General features: G+C 49.4%; 1 protein-coding gene across 1 annotated transcript in view; it reads right to left on the reverse strand.

Moving 5' to 3' along the window:
* The window catches only part of CSNK2A1 (casein kinase 2 alpha 1), a 37256-nt gene that overhangs the window by 11149 nt on the left and 5766 nt on the right, over window positions 1–20341 (reverse strand). Inside the window, 2 exon segments of the mRNA XM_077335977.1 lie at window positions 3998–4109; window positions 8268–8483. Coding sequence (XP_077192092.1) covers window positions 3998–4109; window positions 8268–8368 — 213 coding nt within the window. The 5' untranslated portion in view covers window positions 8369–8483.

The raw sequence follows: 20341 nt of genomic DNA on the forward strand, positions 1-20341 counted from the left end.
GGGGTTACTGGTGCCATTCTGAATTTTAAATTGTTGCAAGGGGGCATTTTTTGGCTCAAAGGTGAGTTAAGAACATGAGGAATCACGGCACATGGCCAGCTCCACCTCAGAATCTAGCATCCAGGTTTTCCTAGAGTCACAGAATCCTAGAGTGGGAAGGGCCATGCAGGCCATCAAGTCCCACCCCCTGCTCAGGGCAGGATCAGCCTCAAGCATCCAGGAAAAGGATCTGTTCAGCCTCTGCTTGAAGACGGCCTGTGAGGGGGAGCTCCCCACCTCCTTATGCAGCCCAACCCACTGCTGAACTACTCTGTGAGATTTTTTTCCTGATCTCTAGCCGATATCTTTCTACACGTAGTTTAAAGCCCATTCCTGCGGGTCCCCTCCTCTGCTGCCCACAGGAAACCTTTCCCTGCCCTCCTCTTCCGGAAAGGCACCTGTCTAGCACTTGGGGCTAGCAGTCAGCCAGCTCTTCCTCCAACCACTCTGGTCTAGCAGCCTCCAAAATGTAACTTGACACTCACAAACGTGCTGTGTGGGAAAATGCTCTTTGCACCATGAGGGGTTCTAGCTCAGTGGCAGAGCACCTGCCTGGCAAGCAGAAGGGCTCCTGTTCAATCCTGGAATCTAGAGTAAAAAAAAGACCAGGTGACATGAAAGGCCTCAGCCTCAGACCCTGGAGAGTCACTGCCACTCTGAGTAGACAATATTGACCTGGATGAACTCGCGGTCAGGATTAGCACAAAGCTGCTTCTTGTCTTGTGTTCATTTTGGTGGAGGGATGTGGCTCAGCGGAAGAGCATCTGATTGGCACGCAGGAGCTCCAGGTTCAACCCCCTGGCATCTCCAGCTCAAAGGAGCTGGCAGTAAGTGATGGGAAAGAACTCAGCCTGACCCTGGAGGGCCCATAACAGGGCAGAAAGGCCAGGTTCTTCATAAGACCATCAGAAGAGCCCTGAATGAATGGAGGGTCCATTCAGTCCAGCGTCCAGCATCCTGTCTCATACAGGGGCCAACCAGTTCCTCTGGAGGGCCAACTACAGGACAGAGAGGCCGAGGCCTTCCTAAGAACTGCTGGGTCAGACCAGGGGTCCATCTAGTCCAGCATCCCATCTCACCAGTGGCCAACCAGTTCCCCTGCAGGTCCAACAAAAGGGAATAGAGGCCCAGGCCTTCATAAGATCTGATCAGTGACCCATCTAGTCCACCATGCTGTCTCAAACAGAGGCCAGCAGGGCATAGAGGCCTACCTCTGGATCCTGGGATTGCCTCCTAGCTCTGGGATTCAGAGGGTTTGAACAAAGAGGTTCCCTCAACCACCATGGCTAGTAGCCACTGACAGACGTCTCTTCCACGAACCTGTCCAATCCTCTTTTAATGCTCTTTATTCCCTTTGGCCATCATGACATCCTCTGGCAGCCAACTCTAAATATCAATCTCTCTCTGTGTAAATTAGGATTCTCTTCTGTCTGCTCTCGACCCGCTGCCCACCAGCTTCACTGGCTGCTCTCAAAGTCTGGTATTTGGGGAGAAGGAGCAATGCTTCCCGTCAGCTCTGTCGACATGGGGCCAATCGAGATTGTCGCAAACGTACACAGAGGCCCTGACTGACGGCAGCTGCTGTGTCCAGAGTGGGGAAGGGGGGGGGGAATAGGTTACACCACCTGCCACTCCATCTGTCTTCGTACGGATAGGACTGGACGTTGATGAAGTCGGAAGCTGCTCCCCCCCACCCTGAGCCCCTCTCATTTGTCATAATCGAGTTTGCTTGGACACCCGCATACGACCGCCCTGCCCCAATTCCGCACGCAGCCTGGTGATCAGATGTGCCGATGTCGCTCCAGATGGTCTCTGAGAAAAACAGCAACCTGCCCGTTCACCCCGCTGGCTTTTAACGTTTAGCTCAGACTTTTTCAACCAGGGTTTTGTGAACTCCTGGGATTTCTTGACGGCCCTGGAAGGGCTTCCCAAATGAGGGGGGGAGATAATCAATTTTTAATATGTTCTTCAAATTTGTTAAACACTAATTTGGTGATATGACCTTATACGGTCATGCCGGCCTGCCCCCCCACCCCTCCTGAAATTATGGGGAAGGGGCCTCGTCTGGGCATGTACACAGCTCTGCTTCCCAAACCTATTCTGCATGATCGTGCCATTTGGGGGGTTTCTCGAAGCCTGAAGGATGTTTCAGGGGTTTCTCAACAGTGAAAAAGTCGAGAAGGGCTGTCTTGTTACTGATCCATGTGATCGGCGTTCCACCTTCCCACCTTCCCCGCCTGGACTCAAATCGGATTACAGAGAGGGCCGCGATGCAATCGACAAGGGGAGCTGCTCGGCCAAATAACGCAATGGGGAAAAGGGTTGCGGGACCAACCAGAAATCTAAAAGCGGAACTGGAGCGAAGTGTAAGAATTGACACGACATTCAAGAAACCAAAAATGGTAAATTACTATACTACTTAAAGCAAGCTGTACATAGTGGTGTAGGCCACGGTCCCTGATAATTCGTCCAAGTAATTTTGTGGCTAATTGCGTGCAGCGCAACCGTATGGCCAGCGCAGGAAAGCCCTCTTAGATAGTTCAAGTGGGTTGCCCTGTTGGTCTGACTCTGATTTTGTTTCAAATAGTTCGGTTCTGCATCGTTAAACCAGGTGAATTGGAGCCTTCCTTACCTCCTCAAGCAAGCCATTCTGTAAGCCAACCACAGAGAAGGCATGCCGGTTTTGCCCCATTTTCAACGAAGAAGAAGACGAAGAGTTGTTTCTTATATGCTGCTTTTCCCTACCCGAAGGAGGCTCAAAGCGGCTTACAGTCGCCTTCCCTTTCCTCTCCCCACAACTGACACCCTGTGAGGGAGGGGAGGCTGAGAGAGCCCTGAGATTACTGATGAAGAAGAAGAGTTGGTTCTTAGATGCCGCTTTTCTCTACCCAAAGGACAAAGCAGCTTCCATTTGCCTTCCCATTCCTCTCCCCACAACAGACACCCTGTGAGATGGGTGAGGCTGAGAGAGCGCTGATATCACTGCTCGGTCAGAACAGTTTTATTAGAGCTGTGGTGAGCCCAAGGTCACCCAGCTGGTTGCATGTGGGGGAGTGCAGAATCGAACCCGGCATGCCAGATTAGAAGTCTGCACTCCTAACCACGACACCAAACTGGCTCTCTTTGTGCATATCAGTCAACCACATTTCTTTTGGCAATCCCACAATGCTCCTCTCCTTGGCCCATCCAGTCCAGTGTCCTGTCTCACACAGTGGCCAACCAGTTCGTCTGGAGGGCCGGCTTACAAGAGGGCAGAGAGGCCGAGGCCTTCAGAAGATCTGACTAATGTCCATCTAGTCTCCAGCATCCTGCCAACCTGCTTCTCTGGAGGGCCAGCAACAGGGCATAGAGACAGAGGCCGTCCCCTGGTGTTGCTTCCTGGCTTTGGGATTCAGATTAGTGCCTCGGAATGGGGAGGTTCCCCCTCGTCCACAATGGCTAGTAGCCACTGATAGGCTTTCCCCTCCATAAATCTATTAAATCCCCTTTTAAAGCTGTTTACTCCTGTGGCCATCACTCCATCCTCTGGACGCACATTCCACACTTGAATCAGCCTCTGTGTAAAGCAGCCTTTCCTTTTGTCCTTCCTAAAATCTAGTGCCCATCAGCATCACTGGATGCCCATGAATTCTAGCATTTTGAGACCCAGGTTCGAATCTCTCTTCGTTCCATGGAAGCTCACCGGGTGACACACTCAGTCGCACACTCTCAACCTAACCCGCCTCGCAGGGCTGTTGTCGAAATAAAACACAGGAAAGAAAAACGACGCAAGCCGCCGTGGGTTCCCACTGGAGAGAAAGGTGGAATATACTTAAAAGAAAATTAACCAGAAATTTGCACACCGGCTCTTGCACAATCCCCCACCATTTTTGGTTTTTCCGATTTGCTTCTCACTGCTCTGAAGCAACGGACGTTTCCCCCCCCCCTCTTCTGGGGCTCCAGGGGACTGCGGGCTCACCTTCAAGATTTTAACGACTACTTTTTCGTTATTCGTGATGTTGATGGCTTCGAAGACTTCGCTGTACTTGCCGCGGCCCAGCTTACGGACTAGTTGGTAATCGTCTTGATTTCTGCAAAGGCCAAGTCAAGAGAGGGCATTACGCTGGGCAAGAGAACACACACACACACACACACACAAGTTATGCACCAAGAGAGCCCGAACGAGACGCCAAAAATGACACATTTCGGAATGGATCCTGCGTCTTTTCTGCTGACAGAATAAAGTATAAAGCCTAACCCCATAATACAGCTGAGGGGCAGGCATGTATAGCGCTGATATAAAGGTTTCACAGCAGACCGGTAGACCATCTGTTCAGCATCCTGTCACATACAATAGCCAGCCAGTTCCTCTGGATGGCCAACAGAAGGGCACAGAGACCAAGGCCTTCCCTTCATGTTGCCCCGGGGCCCTGAGGTTCAGGGGAGGATTGCCTTCTGAATGGGGAGGTTCCCATTAGTCATTGGGGTTAATAGATCCTGGTAGGCCATGAATCTATCGCATCCTCTTTTAAAGCCACTTATTCCAGAGGCAAGCATGACATCCTCTGGCAGCAAATCACATAATCTGTCATCCCTCTGTGTAAAGTGGTATTTCCCTTTATCCGTCGTGAACCTACTGCCCATCAGTGTCAATGAATGCTTGTGATTGCTTGCACTTTGGGAGAGGGAGAAAAGGTTCTCTTTGGCAACACCCCAGGCGTAATTCAATAAACCCCTCTCATGCCTCTTCCCACCCCCCCCCCCACCCAACCCCCTTCATTGTCATTTATCTAAACTCTACAGCCTTTCTTCATGGGGCACCATCCCTCTCATCGTCTTGATTCGGCTCTTTGGCTCGAGTAAGAGCCACTCCGATTGGTCAAGAGGGAAGGGAGCGCCACCGTCAGGGGAACAGAGGGGCGAGGCCCAGCCCGCTAACCGGCCAAGTAGTCGTCCTGAATCAACAATGTAAATTAATAACTTATGAATAATACAAGAAATTACACACAGCGATATTTGGACCCACATTTATTAACACTGATGATTGGCACTCATTAGCATGGACGTGTTTTGTATAGTAGCCTAATAAGCTTGTTGGCACATTTTTGCGAGTTAAAAAAGCAAATCAGAAACATCTTCAAGCTGACTGTTCGTATTTAGGGGGGGGGGGAACAGGAGAGATGCATCTCCCAAGAACCCACATTATGGCAGACCATGGGATGGACAAAGCCAGACATGCATGGGAGTATTACCGACGAAAAATATACACAGACAGTCTGGTATAGTGGTTAGGAGTGCAGACTTCTAATCTGGTGAGCCGGGTTTGATTCCCCACACCCCATATGCAGCCAGCTGGGTGACCTTGGGCTCTCCACGGCACTGATAAAGCTATTCTGAGCAAACAGGAATCTCAGGGCTCTCTCAGCCTCCCCTCCCTCACAGGGTGTCTGTTGTGGGGAGAGGAAAGGGAAGGCGACTGTAAGCCGCTTTGAGACTCCCTTGGGTAGAGAAAAGCGGCATCTAAGAACCAGCTCTTATTCTTCTTCAGTAATATCAGGGCTCTCTCAGCCTCACCCACCTCACAGGGTGTCTGTTGAGGGGAGAGGAAAGGGAAGGCGAGTGTAAGCCGCTTTGAGACTCCTTCGGGTAGAGAAAAGCAGCATATAAGAACCAACTCTTCTTCTTCTTCTTCTACATGTGACCTATCGAGAAGTGACTATGGCACCCACCCAATAATCAAAATATTCAAATCATCAACAGCTTTTTTAAAAAGCCATTAAAATAACCCTTGGCGTAAACCAGCCCTTGGGCTAGAGAAGCAGACCATAAAACAAAGTTTAAAGGATGGAGTCCCTTGGCTAAAAGCCTGGATAAAAACATTTTGCTCTGAGGTCGATGATGCAGGAAGGGAAGATGCCAGACCAGCCACAAAAGGAACGGTACTCCAAAAGATATCACAAATATAATAGAAAACAGAACACAGAGAGGGGACTGTGGTTCAGTGGAAGAGCTTCTGCTTGGTGTGCAGGTCCAATCCCCGGCATCTCCAGCTAAAAGGATCAAGCAATAGGTGAGCGAAAGACCTCTGCCTGAGACCCTATTAAATGGGACTCTGAAATTTTACACCCCAACAGACCTCTCATTTTGGACCTTTTCACAGAGAAGCACATTGCAAGATTTCCCAATCCCCCGGGGGAGGAATGAGAAATATTTGCTGGTTGAGGATTCTGCCAATAAGAATACCTTGAAGGACCAAAACCAGCCATGACAGATTAAAGAAGTTTTTTACCCCAATGTTGAAATTTGGGGTGTGGGGGATAGAAATTGTTATTTATGTGAGAGACTTCGAATTCTAAATAAGTCAACTCATTGAATTAAAGTTTCTTTATTAGAAAATGCAAGGATCTACTTCAAAGGCATAGTCAGGACTGGTTCACAAAGCATTGTTGTTGTTGTTAGGTGCGAAGTCGTGTCCGACCCATCGCGACCCCCTGGACAATGATCCTCCAGGCCTTCCTGTCCTCTACCATTCCCTGGAGTCCATTTAAGCTTGCACCGACTGCTTCAGTGACTCCATCCAGCCACCTCATTCTCTGTCGTCCCCTTCTTCTTTGGCCCTCAGTCGCTCCCAGCATTAGGCTCACAATGCATAGGGTGAGCAATACAGAGGGCTCCCCCCTTCCCTTGGGAACTCGAACCAGGCACCGTTCAAAGGAGCCAAAACACAGAGATTCCAAATGAAAATGCTCAGTGTAAGCAGAAATGATTGGTGAACTTTTTGATTGTAGCAGCCAGAGGGACAATTGCCACTAGCTGGAAAAACGCAGACAATATTTCATTAGATAACTGGCGGAAAAAAATAAGACAGTTTATGATTTTGGTAAAATGAACAAATAACATTAAAGTAATTCAAGGGGAGAAAAAAGAACGAAGCTTTCAATACAATTTGGAGTAATCTGGCAAATCACCTAAGGACATTTTCAGACTGTGAACTAATTTTCAGTATGTGAACTAATATTGTAACTTGAGACTTGAATTGTGATTAGCAGATGAATTGTAATATATGATATGGGCATTGTTTACAGCACGGGTAGTCAAACTGCGGCCCTCCAGATGTCCATGGACTACAATTCCCATGAGCCCCTGCCAGCAAATGCTGGCAGGGGCTCATGGGAATTGTAGTCCATGGACATCTGGAGGGCCGCAGTTTGACTACCCCTGGTTTACAGGAATCAAAAGATTGATGAAGCTTCAGAGTTGGGTTTGGGTTTTGTTTTGGTTGGGGATTGTCTGTTGACTGTGTGCAATTTCATAAACAATATTAAAAAAAGCAGAGATAACCATTTGGGCTTCAAGGAACAAAAAGGTGTGGGAAACTACAGAAGGGGAAGGGAGGAATGTGTGGGGAGGCTGACGTGCATAAAATACAATGGCAGGAAATCAACCTTGGGGTGTCAAGCTAAAGCATCTGGGTTACATCAAGGCACAGAAGCCAGGCTAGCTGAACACTTTAATAAACACCAGAGCAGAATAATGGCAGAAATACATGGGGACATTAGAGCCTCTTGTGGCGCAGAGTGGTAAGGCAGCAGACATGCAGTCTGAAGCTTTGCCCATGAGGCTGGGAGTTCATTTCCAGCAGCCGGCTCAAGGTTGACTCAGCCTTCCATCCTTCCGAGGTTCGTAAAATGAGTACCCAGCTTGCTGGGGAGTAAAATGGCAATGATTGGGGAAGGCACTGGCAAACCACCCCGTATTGAGTCTGCCATGAAAACGCTAGAGGGCATCACCCCAAGGGTCAGACATGACCCCGTGCTTGCACAGGGGATACCTTTACCTTTACATGGGGACACTATACAATTGTGTGCATCTGTATACTGACCTCACATGAAGATCAGTACGCTAAGTCTGACCTTCCTGGCATTGCCCGTGTCCTTACTGAGATGTTTCGCGTGTGCCAAAGAGGTATTCCTTTATGGTTTTTAAAGATTTTAGAGCTCTAAGAATAAATTGTTTCCATTTTTTTGCATTTGGTTTCATCCCGAACCTTTGTGGCTCTCGCCCGTTTTCCAGGTTGGGTTTTTGTTCCTCTCAATGTTATTTGCTCAATCACTGCAAGATAACTTCATGTGTAACACAATCAAACGGGGTGTGCACATCTTACACACACCACCCAGCGGGAGGCAACTGGGCGTGCTCAAAACCCAACGCAGCCCCTGCCTGGCCACTCAAAGCATGCGGTCACTTACCCCCATTCGACCACGTGTGATTCGTAATCCCAGTATTCGCGGGGTCTGTGCGTGTTTACGTCTGTGTAAACTCTGGCCCGGCTTGGCACGGGTCCCGACATGTCGGACAGGTTGGCAGGCCTGAGGATCCGACTTCGGGGTGGCTTCCGACGTCAACGCGCAACACGGGAGGTGAGGCGGGCGGGCGGGCCTCGGAGAGAAGGCGGGAATTCCCAGCTGCAAACCACAAAGAGACGCGGGAAAGGTTAGAAGACAAACCTTCCGCCAATCTGCTAAAGGCGGCAGTGAAAGGAACGGATGAAGAAAGATGGCAGGGCCGTTGTTTTAACCCAGAAATGTTTTAACCCGTAACAGGCAAGAACAGGATTGTGGCGAGGCACTTCCCCAGAAGCTAATCCAGTCCAAACGCCTCTTGGTGTCAGACCTTTCACATATTATTATTCTATTGTTATTATTAAAATTTATTTCCCGCCACTCTCAAGAACAGCTCCTGGCAGGTTACAAATTATCCCCACTAAAACCCCAACAAAACAGTACAGGGACTTTAAAGGTGGACAATAAACCCAAAAAACAGAGCAAAAACATAGAATCATAGAGCTGGAAAGGACCTCTGGGGTGATCAAGTGCAACCCCCTGTACCATACAGGACACTCACCGTCCTATTGTTCATCCACTGTCGCCTGCCACCCCCTTGAGCCTTCACAGAATCAGCCTCTCCGTCAGATGGCTATCCAGCCTGTTTAAAAATTCCCAAAGGAGAACCCACCACCTCCCGAGGAAGCCTGTCCCACTGAGAAACTGCTCTGACTGTTTAGATGGAATTTCCTTTGCATTAATTTCATCCCATTGGTTCTGGTCCGTCCCTCTGGGGCAAGAGAGAACAACTCTGCTCCATCCTCTACATGGCAGCCTTTTAAATACTTGACGATGGTTATCAGATCCCCTCCTTTCCAGGCTGAACAATACAAGGCGGTAGTATTCAATTCTCCGATCCCCCCAAACACATATCTGAATAAGGGAGTAGGAAGGGGTGGCCAACGAAGACACATGGCCCAACACTCCTTAGCACTGGGGTTCCTCGCGCCGCAGCGCTGGCTGTCTTGGCCTGGAACGGCTGCTTCAGGGGCCGAAGCGCACCACCCTAGTTCACACCCCTCCTCCTGTGTCTCCAGACATGGGTCAATGGTTGGAAAGGATACAAACGAGGCCATATCTCAAGCCCCTTCTCTTCAATACCTTTTCTCCTACCTCCATACCACCCGTAGCCCCCAATAACTGGGTTCCTCGACCCGTCCCTGGGCCCCCTTTGTGCCTGTTCTCTCCCACCCGTCCTAGACTATCCTTACTCAAATCTGTCTAATCATCTATCCCCAGCAAGTTTATTACTAAAACGTATATCAGTGTCCCTATAAAGCACCCTCCTTCCTTAACCTGCCTTCTCCTTCACCAGCCCATGTGTGTAGAGAGTAATTCCCAGATCTTCTCTCCAAGTGGGAACTCTTAGGGATTCCTCTCCACCATGGGGTCGCTGATGGCAGAGGGTAACAGTAGAGCAGGGGTAGTCAACCTGTGGTCCTCCAGATGTCCATGGACTACAATTCCCATGAGCCCCTGCCAGCGTTTGCTGGCAGGGGCTCATGGGAATTGTAGTCCATGGACATCTGGAGGACCACAGGTTGACTACCCCTGCAGTAGAGAATCCCTTCTTTATTAAGAAAAAGTCTGCCTAGGCCAGCAGTCTGTTTGAAGAAAGTTGACCTAATTCTCTGCTTTAGAAAGATTTTTTCAAAGTTCAACAGCTGCAGCACCGGCCGGCCGCCAGATGGTGCTGGTGGTAACAGGAGAGGTGGAGATATCTGACAGCTCGATCGCTGAGCGTTTCGTTTTTAAAATATATTTAAAAAATAATTAACTCCCACCCATTTGTGAAACCTTCAAGGGCCGTGGAGAAACCCCAGGGTTTCACAAAACGCTGGTGGAGAAAGCCTGATGTAATGTATAGGAGAGAACGTTGGACTCTACCTGGAAGAGCCGAGTTCAAATCCCTCTCTGCATCGCTTGGCCCCGGACAAAATATTTTTTCCCCAGCCTAACCTATTCACCAGTGTGTTGAGAGTACAAGGGAGGGGGAGCCGAAATACAGGTTGGATCCTAAGGATCTGTTGGCTCCCACACCCTGGGCATAAGTCACCTTTCACTGACGCAACAGGTGCAAAAACCAAAATTTGCACTGAAGACACACCACCAGCAAACTGGGCAGGCAGGATCCAACCCCATCTATGCCAGCCCTTGAGGGAAGGATGGGATAAAAATGCAATAAATGTCAGCCCTGAGGAGCCCATGGATCTCCTGCACTCTCTTCTCGTCACCAGCCCTCCCACCTTGGCCAATCCTGCAAAAGCTTATCATTGCTGGATCTGGTGCACACCTTCCAAAATACCTAAGGACAAGGGGAAAAAATTAAATGATAGAGTTTATAGTGTTTCAATTACAGAGAGAAGCTGCTGCTCAGTGCAAGATTAACTGCCTGGCATGCAGATGGCCCCAGGTTCAATCCCTGGCATGTCCAATTAAAAGGACCCGGACGTAGGTGACAGGATACTCCTCTGACCGAGACCCTGGAAAGCTGCTGCCAGTCTGAGTAGACAATACTGAAGAACCAATGGCTTGATTCAGTATAAGGCAGCTTCAGGAGATTATGCACCCCAGGTTCAATCCCTGGCATCTCCAGTTAAAAGCATAAGGTAGAAGGTGTTATGAAAGGCACAACTCTGGAGAGCAGCTGCCAGTCTGAGCAGACAATGTCAACCTTAAGGGTCCCAAGGCTTAATCAGTAGAAGGCAGCTTCATGAGTTCATGTGTGTTCAAAGCAGTCTGCTAAAGGAAATGTGAATTTAATGCCCACAAGGCAAAGCCAAGCTGCTGTTTACAAAAATTCCTAATTATAAAATGTGTTTCATAGAATCAGAGTGGGAAGGAGCCAGCCAGGACAGCTAGTCCCACACCCTGCTCAGTGCAGGATCAGCATCCAGGAGAAGGATCTGTCCAGCCGCTGCTTGAAGACGGCCAGTGAGGGGAAGCTCCCCACCTCCTTAGGCAACCCCTTCCCCTGCTGAACTAGACTCCTAGAATCCTAGAGTGGGAAGGGGCCATGGAGGCCATCTAGTCCACCCCCTGCTCAGTGCAGGATCAGCCTCAAGCATCCAGGAGAAGGATCTGTCCAGCCGCTGCTTGAAGACGGCCAGTGCGAGGAAGCTCCCCACCTCCTTAGGCAGCCCATCCCACTGCTGGACTACTTTTCCCCCTGATGTCAAGCCAATATCATTCTACGTGTATTTTAAACCCATTCCTGCGCATCCTCTCCTCTGCTGCCAACAGGAACCTTTCCCTGCCCTCCTCCAAGTGACAACCTTCCAAATACTTCAAGAGGGCTATCATGTCCCCTCCCAACTTCATGTTCTCCAGGCTGAACATCCCCAAGTCCCTCAGCCTTTCCACACAGGGCTTGGTCCCCAGGCCCTGGATCATCCTCATCACTCTCCTCTGCGCCTTCTCCATGCTGTCCACGTCCCTTTTGTACTACTAACATTAATGGTATCTCGAGTGAAATGGGAAACCTGACTTCATTCAGCCATTTCTCCCCTTGATTTAAAATTGATCCATCCAACCTGGGTCAGAGGCCGGCTGTGAATCGCCAAAACACAGCAGCGGGTCTTCCTGGGTATCGCAGCAAGTCGAATTCAAAGTCAAGCCGGCAAGACACCGTTTCAAGCCCAGAAAAACCATTTTGCGAAACACAAAGCACAAAAAAGAAGAAGAAGAAGAAAGAAAACCAGCACAATGCATCTAATTTCAGGCACTGCCCGCAGCCTTTCCCGTTTCATTTTTAAAAAAATCTAATCTAAAAGGAATAATTCCGCATGCCTTGCCGTACGAATTTTCCACTCCGTCGCAAGGGGTGACGCTACTTCGGCATAACGACAGACCTCAGACCTCCCCACCAGCTTCCCCCCAAAGGGCTCAGGAGAAGCAACACAAAAGCAGTTTTGATAATCAACTCGTGTTTCCTTCTCGCTCAAACACACAATGGAGCAGTTTGCAAACAAACGCAAAAGGGAAACTGCTCTTTTCTGTCCGCGGAAGGGAGTTTCAGAAAGATTTTTTTTAATAATAAACCTACCAAAAGTTTAATTCAAATCTTCCATCCCTCTACTAACTGACAGGACAGTCTGACCTCATCAGATTTCGGACCCAAGCAGGGACGGCCCTCCCCCAAGTCAGCTGTGACTTGACAGATGTTTCCACCATCCGTCCCACATAATATATTTCTGGAAAGGCCTTGGAGGAGGAGGAGCTTGTCTCACAGCTTAAGTGCCACTCAGGGTGGCTGTCCAACCCCTGCATGACATCCGGGTGAGGGCAGACAAACCACGGTTTGCCATAGACTTGCCTCTGCATAGCGACCCAGGACTTCCAACATCATCATTTTTATTATTTAGACTTATTACCCGCTGCGATCGGTCAAGCTGTCTCCCATGGTGGTCTCCCAGTCAAAAACTAACCAGGGCCGATGCTGCTTAGCTTCTGAGATCCGAAGGGATGGGTCTAGCCCGGACGTAGAGAACCCTTTATGTAGGTCAGGCATAAGCAAACGCTGCAGAACGCAAGATCAGCCCACATCTAATGAATTGGGCCACGTAAGAATCTGTGTGTATACTCTGACCTCTCATCTCAACTCTCTTAATGCCACCACAAACTCTGCAATTGCCCATTGGCTTGGAGATGCATCACAAGAGCCGAAAACAGGGGTCGTCAAACTGGGGCCCTCCAGATGTCCATGGACTACAATTCCCATGAGCCCATGGGAATTGTAGTCCATGGACATCTGGAGGGCCCCAGTTTGACTACCCCTGGCCTAAAGCATGACTCTACAGGGAAGAAGGGAGAAAGCAAAGACCAGAATGTAAACAAAAAGTGTTATGTTCCGGGAGAAAATGACGGTCAACGTTGTCTCCTTTCGTTTGTGAGTTTAATGCTTTCCAGAAACATGTAATTTACCTTTTTTTAAAAAAAAACCAAAAAATCCTGTAAATCCTGCGCCATCTTCAGGGGAATGACTGTCCCTCTAATTGCCTGGAAAATTCAGCTAAGCTTTTTTTTTTTTTTTTTTAAGGCAGGCAATTCACCCTTGAATGCTTAATTTTAATTCTTTTTGCATGACTCTAAGCCGATCCCAAGAGTGGGAAACTAGAGTTGAAGACATATTTTGAATTCGTAGTCACCCACATTAAGGCTTGAGTCACCGGACAACCAAGAATGTGAAACTCTTCAGCCCATAAAAACCAGGGGTGGGCAAACTGTGGCCCTCCAGATGTCCATGGACTACAATGCCCATGAGCCCCTGCCACCTGAATTTAAGTTTTAATGCACGGCTAGGTAAGTTCCTAACAGTCTGAGCAACGCAAAGCAAGGCACTGATTAGTGGTCATTTTGACCAGTGTAACCACTGTCACGGCAAGTAAAAAAATACGGGAGTTCAAAATGTACAAGTTATCACTTAACGGCACAGTCAAAAATTATCCAAGAAGTGTGCCGATAAATAATAATAAAAGAAATAATATCAAGCAAAAAAAGCATTTAAATTTTTTAAAAATTTTAAACGATTTTTAAAAAGAGTTAAAAACAGAGCTTTAACTCACTGCAACAGGCTTCCTCGGGAGGTGGTGAGTTCACCTTCTTTGGAAGCTTTTAAGCAGAGGGTTAGGGGTAGTCAAACTGCGGCCCTCCAGATGTCCATGGACTACAATTCCCATGAGCCACTGCTGGCAGGAGCTCATGGGAATTGTAGTCCATGGACATCTGGAGGGCCGCAGTTTGACTACCCCTGGGCTAGATAGCAACCTCACAATATTGCTGAATTTGTGAAGTTAGGCACATTGCAAATGTGTCACTGCTTCAGTGAAACACCAATCGCCACTTGGGGTTCTGGAAGCGAACTTCTTCCAGGCCAGACTGTCTGGCTTTGGGGGAAGGGGGGGGATCATCTGGGCACGGAATTGGGGTCTCGGTGGGTGGGCAGGTAGTTGTGAATTTCAAACATAGTGCGAGGGGCTGGACTAGATCAGCGATTCTCAACCTGGGGGTACTGACCCCCAGGGGGCTTGATCCCCCCCCTTTCAGGGGGATTGCCGAGGCCGCCAGTGGCAATCTCAGCAACCCAAAGGGTTGAGAACCGCTGCAGTAACCCCTGTGACCCCCGCCACCATGGGAGGGTTGAGAATCGCTGGACTAGAATCATAGAACCATAGAGTTGGAAGGGGCCATGCAGACCATCTAGTCCAACCCCCTGCTCAATGCAGGATCTAGATCAGGGGTAGTCAAACTGCGGCCCTCCAGATGTCCGTGGACTACAATTCCCACGAGCCCCTGCCAGCGAACGCTGATCTAGATCTAGATGATGCTGGACGTCCCTTCCAACTCTACGATTCTCATCACAAACCAGAAGGCGATAGAAACCAAGCAACTGGGGTTTTTTAAAACCCTCTACGTATTCCCACTGAGAAAGGGCAATTCTAACCACCCAGGTTCACGGAGCAGCTTTCTGAATCGGTCCCCGAATAAGCGGATGCAGAAGCGAAGCTGCGTCATCTCTCCACCTCCTGGGGTAGCGCAAAGGGCATCCTTCCGGCAGAGATGTGAACCGGCTTGCCTCATCTCCACGGGGCATTTCGCACTCACCCTGATTTTCACACCTGCTGAGAGCCCAGCAGGCGTCGTTTTTGGTGATTAAATGCCAGAACGACGAACTTTGCGCAAAAGAAGCAAAATCGAAGCAGAGTCTCCAGTTTTGTACAACTCCATCATTTGAGGATCTCTGCTAATGAACTTGTATTAGTATGAACAGCCTCTGAATGAAGGTGGCGGTGATCTAAGGGGGGTGGGCAGGCCAGAGTTCCCATAAGCTGGGCCTTGGCTCAGTGGTAGAACATCTGCCTCGTCTGCAGAAGGTCCCTGGTTCAATCCCGGCATCTCCGGCTGAAAGGACCAAAGTGGTGGGTGACACGAAGACCTCCACCCAAGACCCTGGAGAGGGCTGCCTGCCTGAGTAGGTAATTGATGGACCACACTGTTCACTGCAGAGCTTCCCAGTTGTTTGCCAACATCTTTCTCCAAACCCTGCATGACTCTAGGGCAGGGGTAGTCAAACTGCGGCCCTCCAGATGTCCATGGACTACAATTCCCAGGAGCCCCCTGCCAGCATTTGCTGGCAGGGGGCTCCTGGGAATTGTAGTCCATGGACATCTGGAGGGCCGCAGTTTGACTACCCCTGCTCTAGGGACTACCAGGCTGGCGGTGCAGAGACAGGTAACGGCAAGCCACCTCTCTTGCCTTTAAAACCCCGTGAGGGAGGCCACAAGCAGGATGCATCTTCATGGCAATTTCCGCCACCACGCAAAGAGGGTTCACTCTGCCTCCGAAAGGTTGAAGCGGGCTTAAAAGAGAAAACTTAAAGGACCACATTAATGAAGACACGTTAAGCTGACTTACGCTGAGTCAGGTCCCTGGTCCATCGAGATCTGTTTGCTCAGGCTGGCAGCCGCTCTCTGGGATCTTGGCCAGAGGCCTTTCACATCACCTAAGACTTGATCCTTTTACCTGGAGGGTAAATGATTGAACCTGGGGCCTTCTGCATGCAAAGAGGTTTCACTTAAACCCTCCCCACACAACTCTCCCCAGTTTAAGGCTGAGGTTTTTCACATCACCTGCTTCCTGATTCTTTTTAACTGGAGAGGCCGGGGATTGAACCTGGGACCTTCCGCATGTAAGAACAGAGGTCCTTTCCCTGACCCACAGCACTTCCCCCCTTTCTCTCAATGAGACCTGAGACCCCTTGGGGTATTACCATTCCGTTGCACTTCCAAAGGGCTCAAGCCTCACTTTCTATCATGAAAGTGAAAGGGATACAGACCTTGGTGAAATCAGCAGCCTAACAGCAAAACAGAAATGCTTCCAGGCTGGACACATTGTGGTCAAAAGGGTGGTGAAGAGATAATGTGAGAAACAGAGAAACTGAGAAACTTTGCATGGTTTTTATGGCTTGGGCAGACAAGTGGGGAGGGATAGACAGATATAATTATAATAATTTTTATAAATTAATGTAGTGAGAACTTCCAACACTTCCAACCGTTTTAATGCCTGATGCCAACGCGGACTCTATTTGGGCGGAAAGGCAGAATTAAAATGTTCTAACTAACTAACATGGTCCAGACTTACACATGGTGTGATTGCTCGTTACCACTCTCTGAACCTGGCTGACATCCTTTCGATATCTGAACGACGGATTCTAATTGCAAGTGGAAAAATGTCCTGATTCAAATTTTCCCAGAAACCCCGTATCGCTGCCCTGGAAACCACATTCGAATGGCTGAAACCTCCGTGACAGGGCAAATGTTTTGCATGCAGAAGGTCAACCCATTCAAACAGGAAATTCCAGCTTCGGCCGGAGATACCGAAAAGCCGCTGCTGGATATTGCGCTGGGTGATCGGCCGATTCGGTACAGAGCAGCTTCCAAGGTACAGAACAAGAAAATAACTCCCCGTCCTGTGCATTCTTATCTGAGACCCTCTACATCAGGGGTAGTCAACCTGTGGTCCTCCAGATGTCCATGGACTACAATTCCCATGAGCCCCTGCCAGCTTTCGCTGGCAGGGGCTCATGGGAATTGTAGTCCATGGACATCTGGAGGACCACAGGTTGACTACCCCTGCTCTAGGGCAGGCTTTCTCAACCAGAGTTTCTTGAGGGACCAGGAAGAGTTTCCTGAATGGGTGGAAGTTCATTTTTAATATATTCTTAAAACTTGTTAAACATTTATCAGGTGATGTGGCCATATATGGTCTTGACCTCCTAGAAGAAGAAGAGGTAGGTCTTATATACTGCTTTTCTCTACCCGAAGGAGACTCCAAGTGGCTTCCGATCGCTTGGCCTTACAAATTAAAATTTGGCCTCACTGCTTAGAATGGAATGAAGTTTGAGTCCAGAGGGGCCTTTAAGACCCACAAAGTTTTATTCAAGTTATAAGCTTTTGTGTGCGTGAATGAATCATAGAATCATAGAATCATAGAGTTGGAAGGGGCCATACAGGCCATCTAGTCCAACCCCCTGCTCAACGCAGGATCAGCCCTAAGCATCCTAAAGCATTGGTGAAGGGTTCCACTGGTTTAACAGGCCTCTCTGGCTTTAATAAGAGAGCCCCTCCATAAACCGAGGAAGCTGCCTTATACTGAATCACATTGGGAGTTGGCAGAGGCCCGTATTGTCTACTCCAGTGGTTCTCATCCTGGGGGTCGGGACACATTTCGGGGTCGAACGACCCTTTCACAGGGGTTGCAGCAGTGAAAGCAGCTTGGGGGGGCATCCACACAACAGCCTTGCGGGGTAGATCGAGAGAGAGCCTTCGTCTGTCTGGAGCAGCGGAAAAGAGCGAGATCGGCATGGTGGGACAAGAGGCAGGACTGAACTGAGAAACCCCTGAAGAAATCTAATTTATATACAATCATGAGCATTGGATCTTCATGCCATTGGTCAGTTTTGGTTTAATTTCTGTGAAAGAACCCTTGCATAGTTTTATGGTTGGGGGTCACCACAACAGGAGGAACTGCATTAAAGGGTTGCGGCATTAGGAAGGTGGAGAACCACGGGTCTACTCACACTGGTGTCGGCTCCCCAAGGACTCTGTCACTTCACTTACTGCCTGGCCCTGTTTTAACTAGGGACGCCGAGGAATGGACCTGGGACCTTCCTCTGAAAACCCTTATGGGTTTGCGCCCTTCCAGAGGGAAACTGTGGGATGCAGAGACACAGGCTAGCTTCAGAAAAGCCTGTGATATCTGGAAACCAAAAAGGGGTCTTTCTGGAGTTGGTCAGCTGTGACTCAACAGCACTTCTGGCCACTGTCACCTTGGCATCTGGCTATCAACAGCAGCCCAATGCAAACCAAGGTTGGGCCCAAGAGGCCATTTCTGTACGGGGATACGGCTTGGGGGAAGCATTTCCCAACAGGCAGGCATCCCCCGGGAAGCAAAATCATACTTCTTTAGGGCCGCTGCTAAGACACTGGAAGGATTCTCTGTGTATGACAATGGATAAAAGACAGGGAACTTCCCTTAGGCTAGTGCAGCCTTTTCCCAACTATTTTTACCATTGAGAAACCCCTGAAACATTCTCCAGGCTCCAAGAAACACCAGAAGTGGCACAATTGTACAGAATGGGGTTTGGTAGCACAGCTGTGGGCCCCTCCCCTTCCCACCCCCTCCAGGCACCTCATTGGCCATTTTCGGACCGGGGGGGGGGAGGTTAGCATGACTATATTATTTATCATTATTTATTCATTATTAATTATTTTTTATTTATTATATTTATATAAAGAGCCTCTTGTGGCGCAGGGGGGTGGTAAAGCAGCCGACATGTTGCCTGAAGTTCTGAGCATGAGGCTGAGAGTTTTATCCGAGCAGCCAGCTCAAGGTTGACTCAGCCTTCCATCCTTCCGAGGTGGGTAAAATGAGTATCCACCTTGCTGGGGGGTAAACGGTAATGACTGGGGAAGGCACTGGCAAACCACCCCGTATTGAGTCTGCCATGAAAACGCTGGAGGGCGTCACCCCAAGGGTCAGACATGACTCCGTGCTTGCACAGGGGATACCTTTACTTTTATATTTATATGCCGCCCTCTCCGGAGACTCAGGGCAGTTTACATAAAATGTAGAAAACAATACAAGACACAATCCATAACAATCCATATATGGTCATATCTTTAAACAGCCCGTGGCGCCACGGGCGCCACGGACTAAATAATTCGTTAAGCCCCCTTGAGGTGGGCTTTGTCCGTGATGAGGAAGGGTCCGGGTTGGACCCTTCCTCACGACAGACAATCGGAGGGACCAATCGGCAGGCGTGAAGCGCCTGCCGATTGGTCCCTCCAATTCCCAGCCTGAGCAACTGCGAGCCGCGCGCAGTGCGGCTCGCAGTTGCTCCTGGCCTGATGCGGCGAGAGGCGCAAAGCGCCTCTCGCCGCGTCAGCCCGCCGCCCGAGGGAGCCCCCAGCAGTCGCGCGAAGCGCGGCTTCCGGGGGTTCCCTGCCTGGCGGACTGACGCGTCGAGAGGCACGAAGCACCTCTTGCCGCGTCAGCCCGCCGCCCGACGGAGACTGCCTGCCTGCTGCCCAATGAAGCCTGCTGCCGCCGCCACCGACGACGACGCCGACCAGCCCGCCGCCGGCGCCGGTGAGTCCTAGCGCCCGCTGCATTTAGCTGCAGCGGGCTTGATTACTTGTCTCCTGATAAAATGTTTTTTTTAAAAATTACATTAGGGGAAATTAATTAACTCCCATTTGGGAAACCCTTCCAGGGCTGTCCAGAAACCCCCGGGTTTCACCAAACCCTGGGTTAGTGAGAAAAAATAAGGAACGGGTCACATGCTGCAGAAACCAGGTGAAAAAACTGGCTCGCTCACATTTTTCTCAAAATGCTTCCCCAAGTAAAGACACCCTGTAATTAAAAAAAATGTATTTTAAATGGCACATTTGGGGGGAGGGGAGGGGTTCTACCCTAGCGTTCCGGGTGCCGGGTTAGTTTTCTGCTCACGGAGGACAGATGGCACAGGGCGGCTCTGAAACGTGTCTTTGCACTTACGCATATTTCATAATTCATCCAGGTTTTAAATGTTGTTTTAATGTCTGAAACGTTTTTACAAAACGTTTCCAAACACCCAGAAACAAGTTCGTGTGCAGGCTTTAGGATGCTTAGGGCCGATCCTGCATTGAGCAGGGGGTGGGACTAGATGGCCTGTATGGCCCCTTCCAACTCTATGATTCTATGGTTCTACTATATGCTGCGTGCTCAAATACCAATGAAGTTGTAAGGAGCCACCATTCTTGAAGTAGGTATTTTTCTTTCTCCAGTGATATCATACAAGTTTTTAGCTGTTCTGAGGACACAGAGGGTCCACTTTTATTAGACACTGGTTACTGGACACTTTCCTTTTCTCTCCCCACAACAGGCACCCTGCGAGGGAG

This window comes from Paroedura picta, chromosome 4, assembly GCF_049243985.1.
Source record: "Paroedura picta isolate Pp20150507F chromosome 4, Ppicta_v3.0, whole genome shotgun sequence".
Lineage (NCBI taxonomy): Eukaryota > Metazoa > Chordata > Lepidosauria > Squamata > Gekkonidae > Paroedura > Paroedura picta.